Raw genomic sequence first — 12218 nt, forward strand, 5'->3', positions numbered from 1 at the left:
GGTGGCACTGTCATCATCAAAAGCAGAATACATATCAACTACGAGCGCAGCATGTGAAGCAGTCTGGCTAAGGAGAATTCTTCAAGACCTACGACAAGATACAGAAGATCCAACTATCATCTATTGTGACAATATGTCAGCCATAGCTATGACGAAGAATCCAGTTTTCCATAGTCGCACTAAGCATATCGAGATACGGCACCACTTCATTCGAGAATTGGTCGAGAAACAGGAAATCGAGCTACAATTCTGCAAGACGGGAGAGCAGCTCGCAGATATATTCACCAAGGCACTACCAACAGATAAATTCATCCAGTTCAGAAAACAGCTCAGTGTTCAAGAATTTTCATATTAAGGGAGAGTATTAGAGAATTAATCTAGAAAATTCTTAAGATAACTAGAAAAAATATGTATACAAAATTTCTATGTAAAATATCTAAGCTAGAAACATTTAGGATATATATTATCTTAGGAAAAATCTAGATTAATAATTCTTCTAGAATAGACTACCTAACTAGAAGAATATGCTAGCTAATGTCACCAACATAACCTACTATAAATAGGAGCATATACTTGCATGTAACCACTTAAGCATTACAAAAAATTCATTGCATCATTATTAACTCCATAATACAAATTCATCAATTACAATTTCACTAAAACCCCACCACATCCCTACTCCTCAAATTTCTAACATCGTGATGGTGGCCATGTAGTCGTATACAGTATGACATGTTAGGTTCAATGTGGTAGATTCTAATGTTTTACCTGTTTTTAAACCTGAAATGTTCTTAAAATTCTTTCCCTCCTTTGGCTATGAACTTGTGCGATGTAATCTAATACTCAATAACGTACATTGTTGTCTTTTCGTTGTAAGAACTGAATAACATAGTTAATTATCATGATATAACTTATTTGACCTCAACCGGGCTAGTTTTCAAGATATTGTATCTACTTGACTGTATAAAGTAACTCTTGACTGTCGTCTCTTAAAGGCTTGCTAAATCGCTATATAATTAAGGGGTTTTTGTTGGAACACTGTTCTGGTACATTTTATGCTGACTCAACACATATTTTTATGATTAATGACCGCATTATTGTTGATTGTTTTGACACATCAGTTTCACACTACTTTATGTAACTAGGATGGTATATTGGTATTCATACGTCTAGGAATTACTTCTTCCATCTCCTTGATTTTGCAAAAACCGTCAAAATTACGTACGAGCTTTTTAACAACTGTTGCAAACTCAATGGGACGTGAGACATAATATAACCGTGGCAGACTTGCTAGTTCATCATCATTATATCCAACATTTTATGCTCATGAAGCTATGTTCAGAGTTTGGGTCATCAAAAGAAATAGAGTTTGGAGCCATTCGCCTCACTTAAAACTCGTTTATTTTGTTGATCTCCGATCCGTTGTCTGAATGAATCAGACTTTCACATTGTTCTCATTCTTGGATTATATTTGTTGCAAGCGACTTGAGATACTGAAAGAAATTTAGATGTATTTCTCATATAATAAGACAGTAAGCAAACTCCAAATTCATGAAAAATGAATCAGCTTGAATAAAAACTGTACATCTTTGAACTTTCATTTACCATAACAATTTTCAAAAAAAAAAAAAAAAAAAAAAAAAAAAAAAAAAGAAAAATCCATTTATCGGCATGTGATTTCCGCACTAAAGTTCCTTCGTTGTACAATTCCAAATCACCTTCTTGGAAACTCGCTTTGAGGAGAACGAATATCAAATTTGTATGTGCGGAAATCATCACCCGAAATTTCCTCCCAACTATAGTTTAGATTAACTGGGAGAAAAACAATTTCTTAATAATTAAAATCTAAAAAAAAAAAATGAAGTAAGAAATCAAAAAACTTTAGCTCTAGAAGTATTAGGCAAAGGGGTGCCAGCAAGGAAGTGAGAGATCAAAGAAAGGGCTCGAATAGGTTGAAAGCTGGGAACTTGATGGCCTGCTCCTCGTACTGTTGCAAATGTTAAGTTCCCTTCATATTCTTCTGTGTATCCACCAACCTTGTTTGCCACACAATATTTTACTTTGTCAACAATACATTACTTTATTTTAAAAAAAAAAAAAAAAGAAAATCTCGCTCTTAAAATTGTTATTGGCTTGGCTTATTTTTACTTAATGAATATTTATTGTTTTGCTAAATCTAGCATATTTTTAATGAGTTTAAGTCATTTACTAAATTTAACCTAACTACTTATTTACATTTATATAGAGCGAAAAGAAAGCATCCTAAGTAGTAATAAGTAGGAGTCCATGAAATTAATAGAGCAAATCCTATCGTCCCAATAATTAATACCAAAAACAAAAGTAGCGTTTTATTTGTTCAATTTTTTCCTAATATGAAGGAAAGTGACTTTAAATTGTCAATCCTTGCTTCTAATTTTCTTATGGCTTGCTTGGATTGAGTGTAAATATTTTAGGGGTGAATAAAAGTTAAAAAGGAAACAAAGTTAATTAGATGGAAAATTAAAAGACTTTGAGTGTTAAAAAGGTGGAAGAATTACTAAAAAGGTAATAAACATGGATAAAACAATAATTATTTCACTCATATTGGGGTATAAATTTACCCTAAGTTAGGATAGGAGATTACTTTCTTCCAAATGAGGGAAATTATCATTTTTTTTTATTTATGTTTTATAGTTTACTCTCATTCTACATCTTTTAAAAGTATTTTAATTACTTCATTTGCACCTCTACTTACCTTTATTTCACTAGTTTGACTTTTTTTACCCCTTAAATATTTGTACTCAATCCAAGCCACTTCTTAGTTGAAATAATTACTTATTAGCATCACAAATATTAAATGGTGATTTTAATTTGATAGAAAATTCGTTGCTTTTTTTTTCAATCATTGTTTTTCCTATTGCTAATATTTAACTCTTATGATTTAAATAATTACTTTTTATCATTGATAAGAAAAATGGTTAATAGTAGTCGAAAGGCATTAATTAGAAGTATTCACCTCTCCTTTGATGAACCAAGGATGCCACTTAGTCTTGATTGGAAGCTTCATTATATTCAATGATTCCCTGGTTGAAGTTACTGGTATTCTACCATCTGTGTCCCCACTGCATCACATCATATTCATATATTAATTACAAATAAATCATAAAGCTCATGTTAGGCCGTGACTATTCATCACATGATCATCCTATAGGTCCACACATGATCACTCTCATGGACACCAGTGGGCTAGTGCCCACAAACCCACGAGTAATAAGCGTTGACTTGCATAAAACACTTAATAAATTTTACTCTTTCCCAAAACTATATAGTATTAGGAGGATCACTTATTAAGTATTATATACAAATTCACAATACAATATTTTAACAATATGAAATCTTCCTCATATGTGAAGTATTTTCAACGGCACTAATAGTCCATGGTTATGAATACACCAATCAATAATCATATACTGCCATCCCTTAATTTTTGCTCCTTACTACACTGAAAATAGTGATAATTGACTAATTGATCAATGTTATAACTATCATATGGACTATTCATATCACAATAAATGAACGTTATCAATTAATTTTATTCCATGATCAACGGTCAATTCTATTTTTTGCTTTTGTGAATGTGTTTTCATTTAAAGCAAGTTGAATATATGATTGCTCATGATTATATTGTATGTGTCATGTGTGATGTGTGATGCATTATATTGGAAGTCGTTGTCTCCAAATCATGCATGAATAATTTTCTACTAAATATCCAATCAAAAACATAAACATGTAATTAAATTTGATCTCAGAGAGAATTATGATTAGATCTAATAGTTTAAGACTTTTTTCACACTGTCGCAATAGATGTTCGATCCTCATCACGGCCTACACATTGAATCAATTCGCTTTCTAATTTTTCTATAAAGTATTCTCCAACCTTTACCACATAATAAAAAGTACTTCTAATTCCATTAAAAATCCAAATATATTAAAGTGAGTGATCAAATACACATATTAAAGTAGATAACATATCATAGGGTATTAACTATTAACTTAAGTTTTTTGTTGAGTTGACTTTTTAACTTGGTATCAGAGCTAACATGACTAAAAGGCCACGAGTTTAAATATCAATTATTCTCAAAATCAAATGAATAATGTTTCATGATAAATACGAGGAGAGCTTGTGGTGCATCTACACTTTAAGCCCAAAAAATTATCGTGTAAAAGCTGAGGGGGCATATTAGAATATGTAGGTTGATTGTGATCTAAAATTGGAAATATATAGTAAATTACTTTAAAATTATAATATTATTCAAAGTGCGTCCTACTCACTGATCGATCACCATGGTAAAGAACATGAAAGTTTAAACATTTTGAGGTTTTGGTCCCATTTAAAAAGAAAACAGTACCAAAGTTGACTTCTGCTGTAAGGACTATTATGGCCATTGCCCATTGCTACTTACAACATGTTCAATATCTTTGAGGTGGGAGGTTTTGGGTCCACTCGGATCAACTCAATATTTTAACGAATCTAGCTAGTTAGCTAGTTGAACAAACAACTCGGAATTATAATTACAATTCAAGTAATTAGTTCAGCTCGTTATCATCTTTGATTTTAATTAAATTTTACTTGCTCTTTTACCTACAAGCAACTACATATTAAGCTTAGCAAGTTGTGTAAGTGTTAAAAACTCATTTTTTGAATTCTTACCGACAATTTTAAAGATTATGATATACTAAGCTTTTGCTTTGTATATGTAGGTAATAATTTCTTGACTTATAAAACAATCATTAGGAAGACCTTATCCATGTGAGAGCCATATTTAGCTTTATTGGCACAATGATAAAAAGTCATAAAAAAATATGTAGTTGTATAATTATAACAAAAAAGAATGATGGTTATTAGATAAGTATAATGATGAGAAAAGTATTTACCTAAAAATCCATACTCGAAGGCCCTTACCCATGAGCTCTTTGAGAAGAGGTATCACTGTTGATGGGCTGTCTGACCACTTGGTGATTACCGCACTGCAAAATAAAACTCATAAATTTACACTTTTAACAAATATGCATGATTAGATTAAGGCTTTAATATTCATCGATAAGCTTACGAATTAGTGCAAAATTTACACTTTATGTTACTTTCAAAATCGATAATATTATATGTTTTTTATTCTTCATTTGTTTTTTTGCCCTAGTATTTTATGGAAGCGGCAATTTCTTAAACTTGCTCTAGTATTTTACGAAAACGACGATTTCTTAAACTTCATATATATTCAAGTAATTAATTTTCAAACAAACAAACTTAAGTAATTAATATTCCATTCAGTGAGAAGTCGCACCAGACATACAAGAAGCGAAAAGCATTGAGGTGCACCAAGGCGGTACACCTCTTGTAATGGTCTTTATCTCACCTAGCTGAGGCGTTTTTCATCCAAGCCTGAGCTTAAAGTGCGCATAAGGTGCAAAGCAAGACATGGTTGTTAAAACTAAGAATGGAGCACCATATGAACTATTATTTTTCATGTACATGTGAACAAATTAAGTCGGTTAAAATTCCATTAAAGTCCATTATATTCAAATTAGTTATGTATATTATAGTATGTGGCTTTGTATGCTCTAAGGAAAAAGAATGAAATTGATAATCATACCTACAAGGTTGCCAATCATAAAAGAGTTTGGTGACATTGGCATGAAGAGCTTTTTGGACATCAGGAGAGTTCATGTAAGCAGTCACATAATGATCACTACATGGATCCAAAGCATGCTGCACTCAACAACAAAAATATACTAGTTAGCTAGCTTCATCAACAATTCTTCAACAACAAATTAAATAACTTTTTTCTCTCTAATAATTATTTACTTATAGGCAACGTTATGACTTTAAAGAAACTAATATATTTGAGGCCCTCATATTTTATCATTATTATTATTATACTTCATATTTTATTGCGCCTTTTTATATGAGTGCGTGTCTTTGAAATAGAAGTATCGATGCTACATAAGCATACCCCTATTTGGCATTAATGATTCCACTTGAAAACTTTTGATGTCATGCTAAGGAAATAATTTAATCAAAAACTTAAGTTAATAATTAAAATGCTTTTAAATATACTATGAAATATTTAATCGTCCTTACTTTGATTTATACTACGTAGCAAAGTCGAAAAAACAAAAGAGAAGAGAGTAGTCTTAATTAATAATCCCTCCTATTCAGCTTATGTGTCTCATTTCTTTTTATGGTCAAGTCACCTTAATTGTCCCATTTTTATTTTTTGTATGGGTTTTTGACTTTTATGCCCTTAGTAGCTTTATCCTATTTTCATATACCCTCCATTACTCATACTAATTTTCGTTCCTTACATTAAAAACTCATAATACCACTCTCTTTCCTACCCTTAGGGTTCCACTTTTGACTCTTCTTAAAATTCGTGAAAAGTTAAATGAGACTCCTAAAGTGAATAGGATGGAGTAAGAGATACTGGTGCATGTTAAAGTGACTTACAGTGAGTTTTTTAGGCCTGACAGTAAGATTAGAGGAGAGACAAACAGGAGCATAAATATTGTAAACATCCAAGTATTGGATATCCTCTTCAACTTGATTGGCGGCTGCATGGCATTTGTCACTCTGTGTGGCTGCACTTGGACTGAAATTGCAATTCCCAAAAATATCATTTTTGACTTGGTCTGATATTATTGCATGACTCCAGAAAAAATCATACATCCCCTTTAAATCTGTCTCATCATTTATCACTGCATTTCCAATCTGCAATTTTTATTTAATGAGTTTGTTTAGTTAAAGAATGGTTATTTGTTAACTCAGTAAATCATTCGGCGTTTACGTAGCATGAGAAAAATTTTATTTTATTTTTTATATTTTATTTATTTATTTATTTTATTTTTTGGTAATTTACAAATAAAATCACTGTTATTTATTAAGAATTCTAATTATTTAATTACCATAAATTAAATCATACTTCAATAAATTATGCTTTTAAGTTCTAAATACAAGTACTATTTTTATTTGTTATTTTTATATATTGCGAAGTTAGAGTAATTTTTGATATAGTGTAACAAATACAAGGCAAATCCTTAACTATCTTATATCATATTTAAATTTTAAGCAGCTATGAATAAGTAGGAAATTAAATAATGCATACAAAACAATTCACATGTATGCCAGTTTATAGGTTTAAATTATAGCATTTAAAAGCCCAAATTATCAATTATTGGGGTACGTTCATATACAGTCTTTTAATGTTCTGTTTTTATTAGGCAACATTATTCCTATACATCAAATTATATATATATGACTAGAAATGCTCCAAAAAAGTTATTGTCTTATATATACTCGATCATAATTCAATGGCGAAACATGGGTAAGTGTTAATTTGTTGATTTAAGTGAGCAAAGAAAACTAAGTTTAAAGGATGGATGAAATTGATTTGATGTACTATTAGATTATTTAGTACTCTCACCAAGTCAACATTAACATCTTATTTGCTTTTTGGACACTATTTATATCAAGGAACTACCAACTCAACCAAAAGCTTAAGCTAATGGTTGAGGTCCCAAGATATGTTATATACTCTAACACGCCCCCTCACACGAGACCCCATTGGGCTAGAAGTGTGGATGCCCATAGGCGCTGAATATTCCACTTTAAATGAGGGGTGGTTGAGATTCGAACCCGTGACCTCTCACGTTGGCTTCTGATACCATGTCAAGGAACCAACTCAACCAAAAGCTTAAGTTAATGGTTGAGGCCCCAAGATATGTTATATACTCTAACAATTTATCTCTTACTCTTAATTTGTATTTTATTATTAATCTATAAGTTAAAATATAGTTATATGGGATCTTGTTTGATTCGTCTTAATGCAAGGATTATTCATATCAACTTTCCATAATTTTTAATAATGCACAATTAGAGATATTAAGGATCAAATAAGATAAATGGGACATTAGTGGTGAATTGGAGGGAGTAGAATGTAGTATACAAAAGAGAATGAAACTTACGATAATGCCTTTGAGGTTGATGATGGAATTAGGAGTAGCATTGATGTTGTGGTGAAGAATGGCATGAGCAAGCTGAGGTACATAATGTCCAGCATAACTTTCTCCAGCAATGTAAAACCCTCTGCCTTTATACTCACTAAATCTCTCAAACCAATTCAATAAAAATACATAATTATCCTCCGCTGTTTTCATATCTCCGTTGCTATCATAATCTGATGTTGTATTTGAGTATGAAAACCCTACTCCAGCTGGAGACTCCAACATCAAAACATTTGCAACTACGTACACATATATAATATATAATTCAATCAATAATTATTATTATATTTATAATATAGTTTACGATGGGATCCCAAAATGTAAACGCTTTTAAAACAGAAATAAATATGTAAGCGATATTAATTAATTATATATGTGATTTCATTTAAGTAAGATATGAAGATGATACCGTGATTCCAAGCATATTTGTTGGTATATAATGTTTTGCCGTCACTTTTAACTCGAAATGGACCTAATTCTTCCATACCTCCATAAGCCAAAGATGAACAACCAGGACCTACATACGTACCAATACAAATTCATCACTTATTCAATCAATGCAAACTAATAAGCAGTGAATCCTACATTGACAATTTACAAAGATAGGATACGATCTGAAGTATTTTATTGGTAAATAATGTTAAACGAAGGAGTGGGAAACAAGAGAGTACAAACAATGACATCCAAACATGTCGTCTGCAGCAGCAACTGGCGATTTCTGTTAATTAAAAAGAACATAGGAAATAGGGGACAAATGGGGGGTACATATGCTACAAACATCATATAATTTAATAACACATACATTTGCACTAATCCACATTTATCATTTTTCCAAGAATCGAGCCTTTCTTTGTTCCGCAATCTATGCTCATTTCAGATTACTTAATAATTTCTCAAATTTTATTAATTATATATTATTCATCCTGAGTGTCTCATTTCCTTATTTGATCAAGTTATCTTAAACGTCTCATTTTTATTTTGGGTATGTTATCTTTACTAATTTACTCTTACTAAACTTAGCTTTTTCACTCCTTTAAACCTACTAATCTCACTTTATCTCTATAAAAATTTTAAAACATTATATTTTTTTCTTTCACATGTGGTCCCTTTGACCACCTCAATAATAATAAAAAGTTAAATGGAACACGTTGGGCGAATAGGATGGAGTATATAATACCTTCTTTGGTTATAATACATTGCTAAACAATTTAATGATATATGGATAAAAATAAACTTCTATAAAGAAGCAAAACAGAGCCCACTCTTAATTCAGCTCTTCGCAGGATCCAAAAAGATTTCTTTTTTTTTTTTTTCATAATCTATTAGTAATAACCAAACTCAAAATTTACAAATATATATCTGCTAACCTACAATCATAATTCAACATATTCAATAATTTTTGTTAACAAATAATTTATTTAGTACGAGAATCAACCCAAAACCTATATGCTTGAAATGAGACAAAATTTAATTCAACTTTGTAACAACTAACAAGCCTCAAAAATTTCAATAATATGCAATGTATTATGAGTAGAAAATTTATAACCAAACCATAAAAAGAAAACTGGCCGGGATAAGTAATTTAATGACACTTATGTAATCCAAGCGTGAAATAATTGATTTCTAAACTTATTTTTATTTATTACCAAATATTAAACTCAAAATTCTAATAATGTCATAAAGTTCACCTTAAATCTACTTATTACCCTTCTAAGATATGAAAAATCTCAACATTATATTGTAAGAAAAACCAAAGAATTGTTAAAAATAACAGTAATTAATTAACAACAACAACAATAATAATAATAATAATAATAATAATAATAATAATAATAAGTACCTCCATTAAGCCAAAGAAGAAGTGGCAAAGAATTTTTGTTGGTATGAGCTTCCACAAAGTAATAATAAAAAGCTCTTCCATTTTTGTGATCAACTGTAACATATCCACCATACTGTGTGAAGTTCACTGCTGGTTGCCCAGGTAACTTCTCTATTCTATCTCTCTCCTTCATCTCCCTATGATTATCATGATGATGATGATGATGATGTTTATTTATCCTTTTGCCATGATCAACATCAAGCATTGTTTCATATGAGTTCTTGTCAATTTTATTATTTTCATGGTATTTGGCTTTGTATAGTTTGGAAAGATGCACATTTTGTGTTATTGAATGTGTGAATGGTAATGCAACTAATATTGAAATTACAAGAATGCTTAATTTTTCCATTATTTTTTTTTTTTAAGTTATAGAGGAGAAGATGGGAGAGTTCGATTTGGAGTGAGCTAGGATGGGAATCACATTTATGCGATGATAATTTAAAGGGTATAAGTGTGATTTATTTTTATTATTTTTTTATTTTGACAACTAGAGAGAGGCCAATGTTTTGTGTGTACCTCTTAAGCCTACAAGTTAGTATATAACTTTGGGTAGCACTTGTCTATGATTTTAAAAGAAAAAATTTTTGAGAGGAAATTTTAGTCATCATGTACATTTTTTTGTATTTTCAAATGTAAGTGTTTTTCTTTTTCTTTATTGTCTCTCTCACGCACTTTTGCGTTCATTCTTCGATCCTTCTCATTCATTTGATTCTCCTTCTTTTCTACTCAAGATTCTGTGCTAATCTTCAAATTGAATCTCCCCTCCTCAAAAGTCAGACCTCAGTCTTCGACTCTTTAGTACATAATGATTTTACAATTTATTTATTTATTTTACTATTTATCTATTTGATTGCTTCAATACATTGGTGTTATCCATGAGTTTGGATTCTAAATTTGCCGCTGTATATAAGTAGTTATTGAAACAAAATTATAATAGCCTTTAAAAAATTATAGTAATTTTTTTTTACAAAATTCTACTTAAAAAGTCACCATTAGCTTTATAAAATATTTATAATAATGCTAAAACTATTAAAAAGACACTCTAATGACATGCATTACAAGCTAATTATATATACACAAATTCTTGTGAGAGACGGTCTTTTTGGGAGATCATCTCTAATTGGGTCGGCTCATTATATATTTTAAAATAATATAAATAGGCATTAAGAATGATGTAAGTAGACATTTAAGATATTGAAAGTAGGCAGTAAAAAAATGATAAGTAAGCGTTAAGGATAATGAAAGTAAGCATTAAAAATACAATAAGTAGATATTAATCTTTAATGAGTTGGGCTTAAGATACGTCTCTCAAGAGACTAGCCGTTATATATAAACAAGTATAAAAACTCGTATAATGTACAAAGTTGTTAGCAAAAACGTATGTACAAATACAAATTTTAAATAGAGATGCAATTACATATTATCAGAATAAAATTATAATATTTCTTATAAATAGTTTGAGGATTTCATAATACATTGTGTTTTTAATGAAAAAAAGGTTGTTAATATAAGTATTAATTAAAAGTTCTCATACTTTTTAAGTCAAATTGGAGCAATCTTCCAACTATTATAATGATTTTTCGTCATTCTCAAAATAATTTCTATCATCATGTATCTTTTGTTTTTTGATGAAATATTTTCACAATTAAAATTTAATGAAGAAACTTTATTAATTAACAAATACTTAAACATATAAAAGAAAATATATATTCTAAGGAACTTTATAAAAATTGAACATATTATATTTATAAAAATTGAACATATTATATTCCCAAAGAATTTAAAAGAACATATTTTATTGTGATATTCAACTCGAATATTATGGAACAATAAGTTAATGTTAACTTTGATAGAAACTATTTATTTTACTTAAAAATATTATATGTCATATAATTCAATTCAGTCACTAGTTATATTTCTTATGACAAATTATTATGAGAATGACATGTGGAATTTTATAGCCTATTTGATAGATTGTATGATTAATAAATTATTAACATTTTGACTCAATTCTAAAAATTAGAAAGTGTTAGAAAATTATAAATTAGCTATTTGATAGATTGTATGATTAATAAATTACTAACATTTTGACTCAATTCAAAAAATTAGAAAGCGTTAGAAAATTATAAATCAGCATAATAACTTGATTATTCTCATTATTTTATGATTAGAGTTTGATTCTTACTATTTATAATTAAAATTATTTTTGTATTTTACATAAAAAATTCTTTGATTAGCCCAAATTAAAGAAAAGGCCACACCGAACGAACACATATATATATGTTTAATAGTCCTACTTTAC

The 12218-nt window shown here is 29.6% G+C and overlaps 1 protein-coding gene across 1 annotated transcript; it reads right to left on the bottom strand.

Moving 5' to 3' along the window:
- Window positions 1-1808: 1808 nt before the first annotated feature.
- Window positions 1809-10447, bottom strand: LOC130802136 (serine carboxypeptidase-like 40). The gene is made up of 8 exons (XM_057666041.1): window positions 9878-10447; window positions 8447-8554; window positions 7999-8276; window positions 6485-6745; window positions 5631-5746; window positions 4915-5007; window positions 2996-3101; window positions 1809-2036 (listed from the first exon to the last, which is right to left on the bottom strand). Exons 1-8 carry the CDS (start codon window positions 10263-10265, stop codon window positions 1872-1874), a joined length of 1515 nt encoding a protein of 504 aa, XP_057522024.1. The 5' UTR covers window positions 10266-10447; the 3' UTR covers window positions 1809-1871.
- Between the last annotated feature and the right edge of the window lie 1771 nt (window positions 10448-12218).

The sequence above is a fragment of the Amaranthus tricolor genome, chromosome 16 (assembly GCF_026212465.1).
Source record: "Amaranthus tricolor cultivar Red isolate AtriRed21 chromosome 16, ASM2621246v1, whole genome shotgun sequence".
NCBI classification, from domain to species: domain Eukaryota; kingdom Viridiplantae; phylum Streptophyta; class Magnoliopsida; order Caryophyllales; family Amaranthaceae; genus Amaranthus; species Amaranthus tricolor.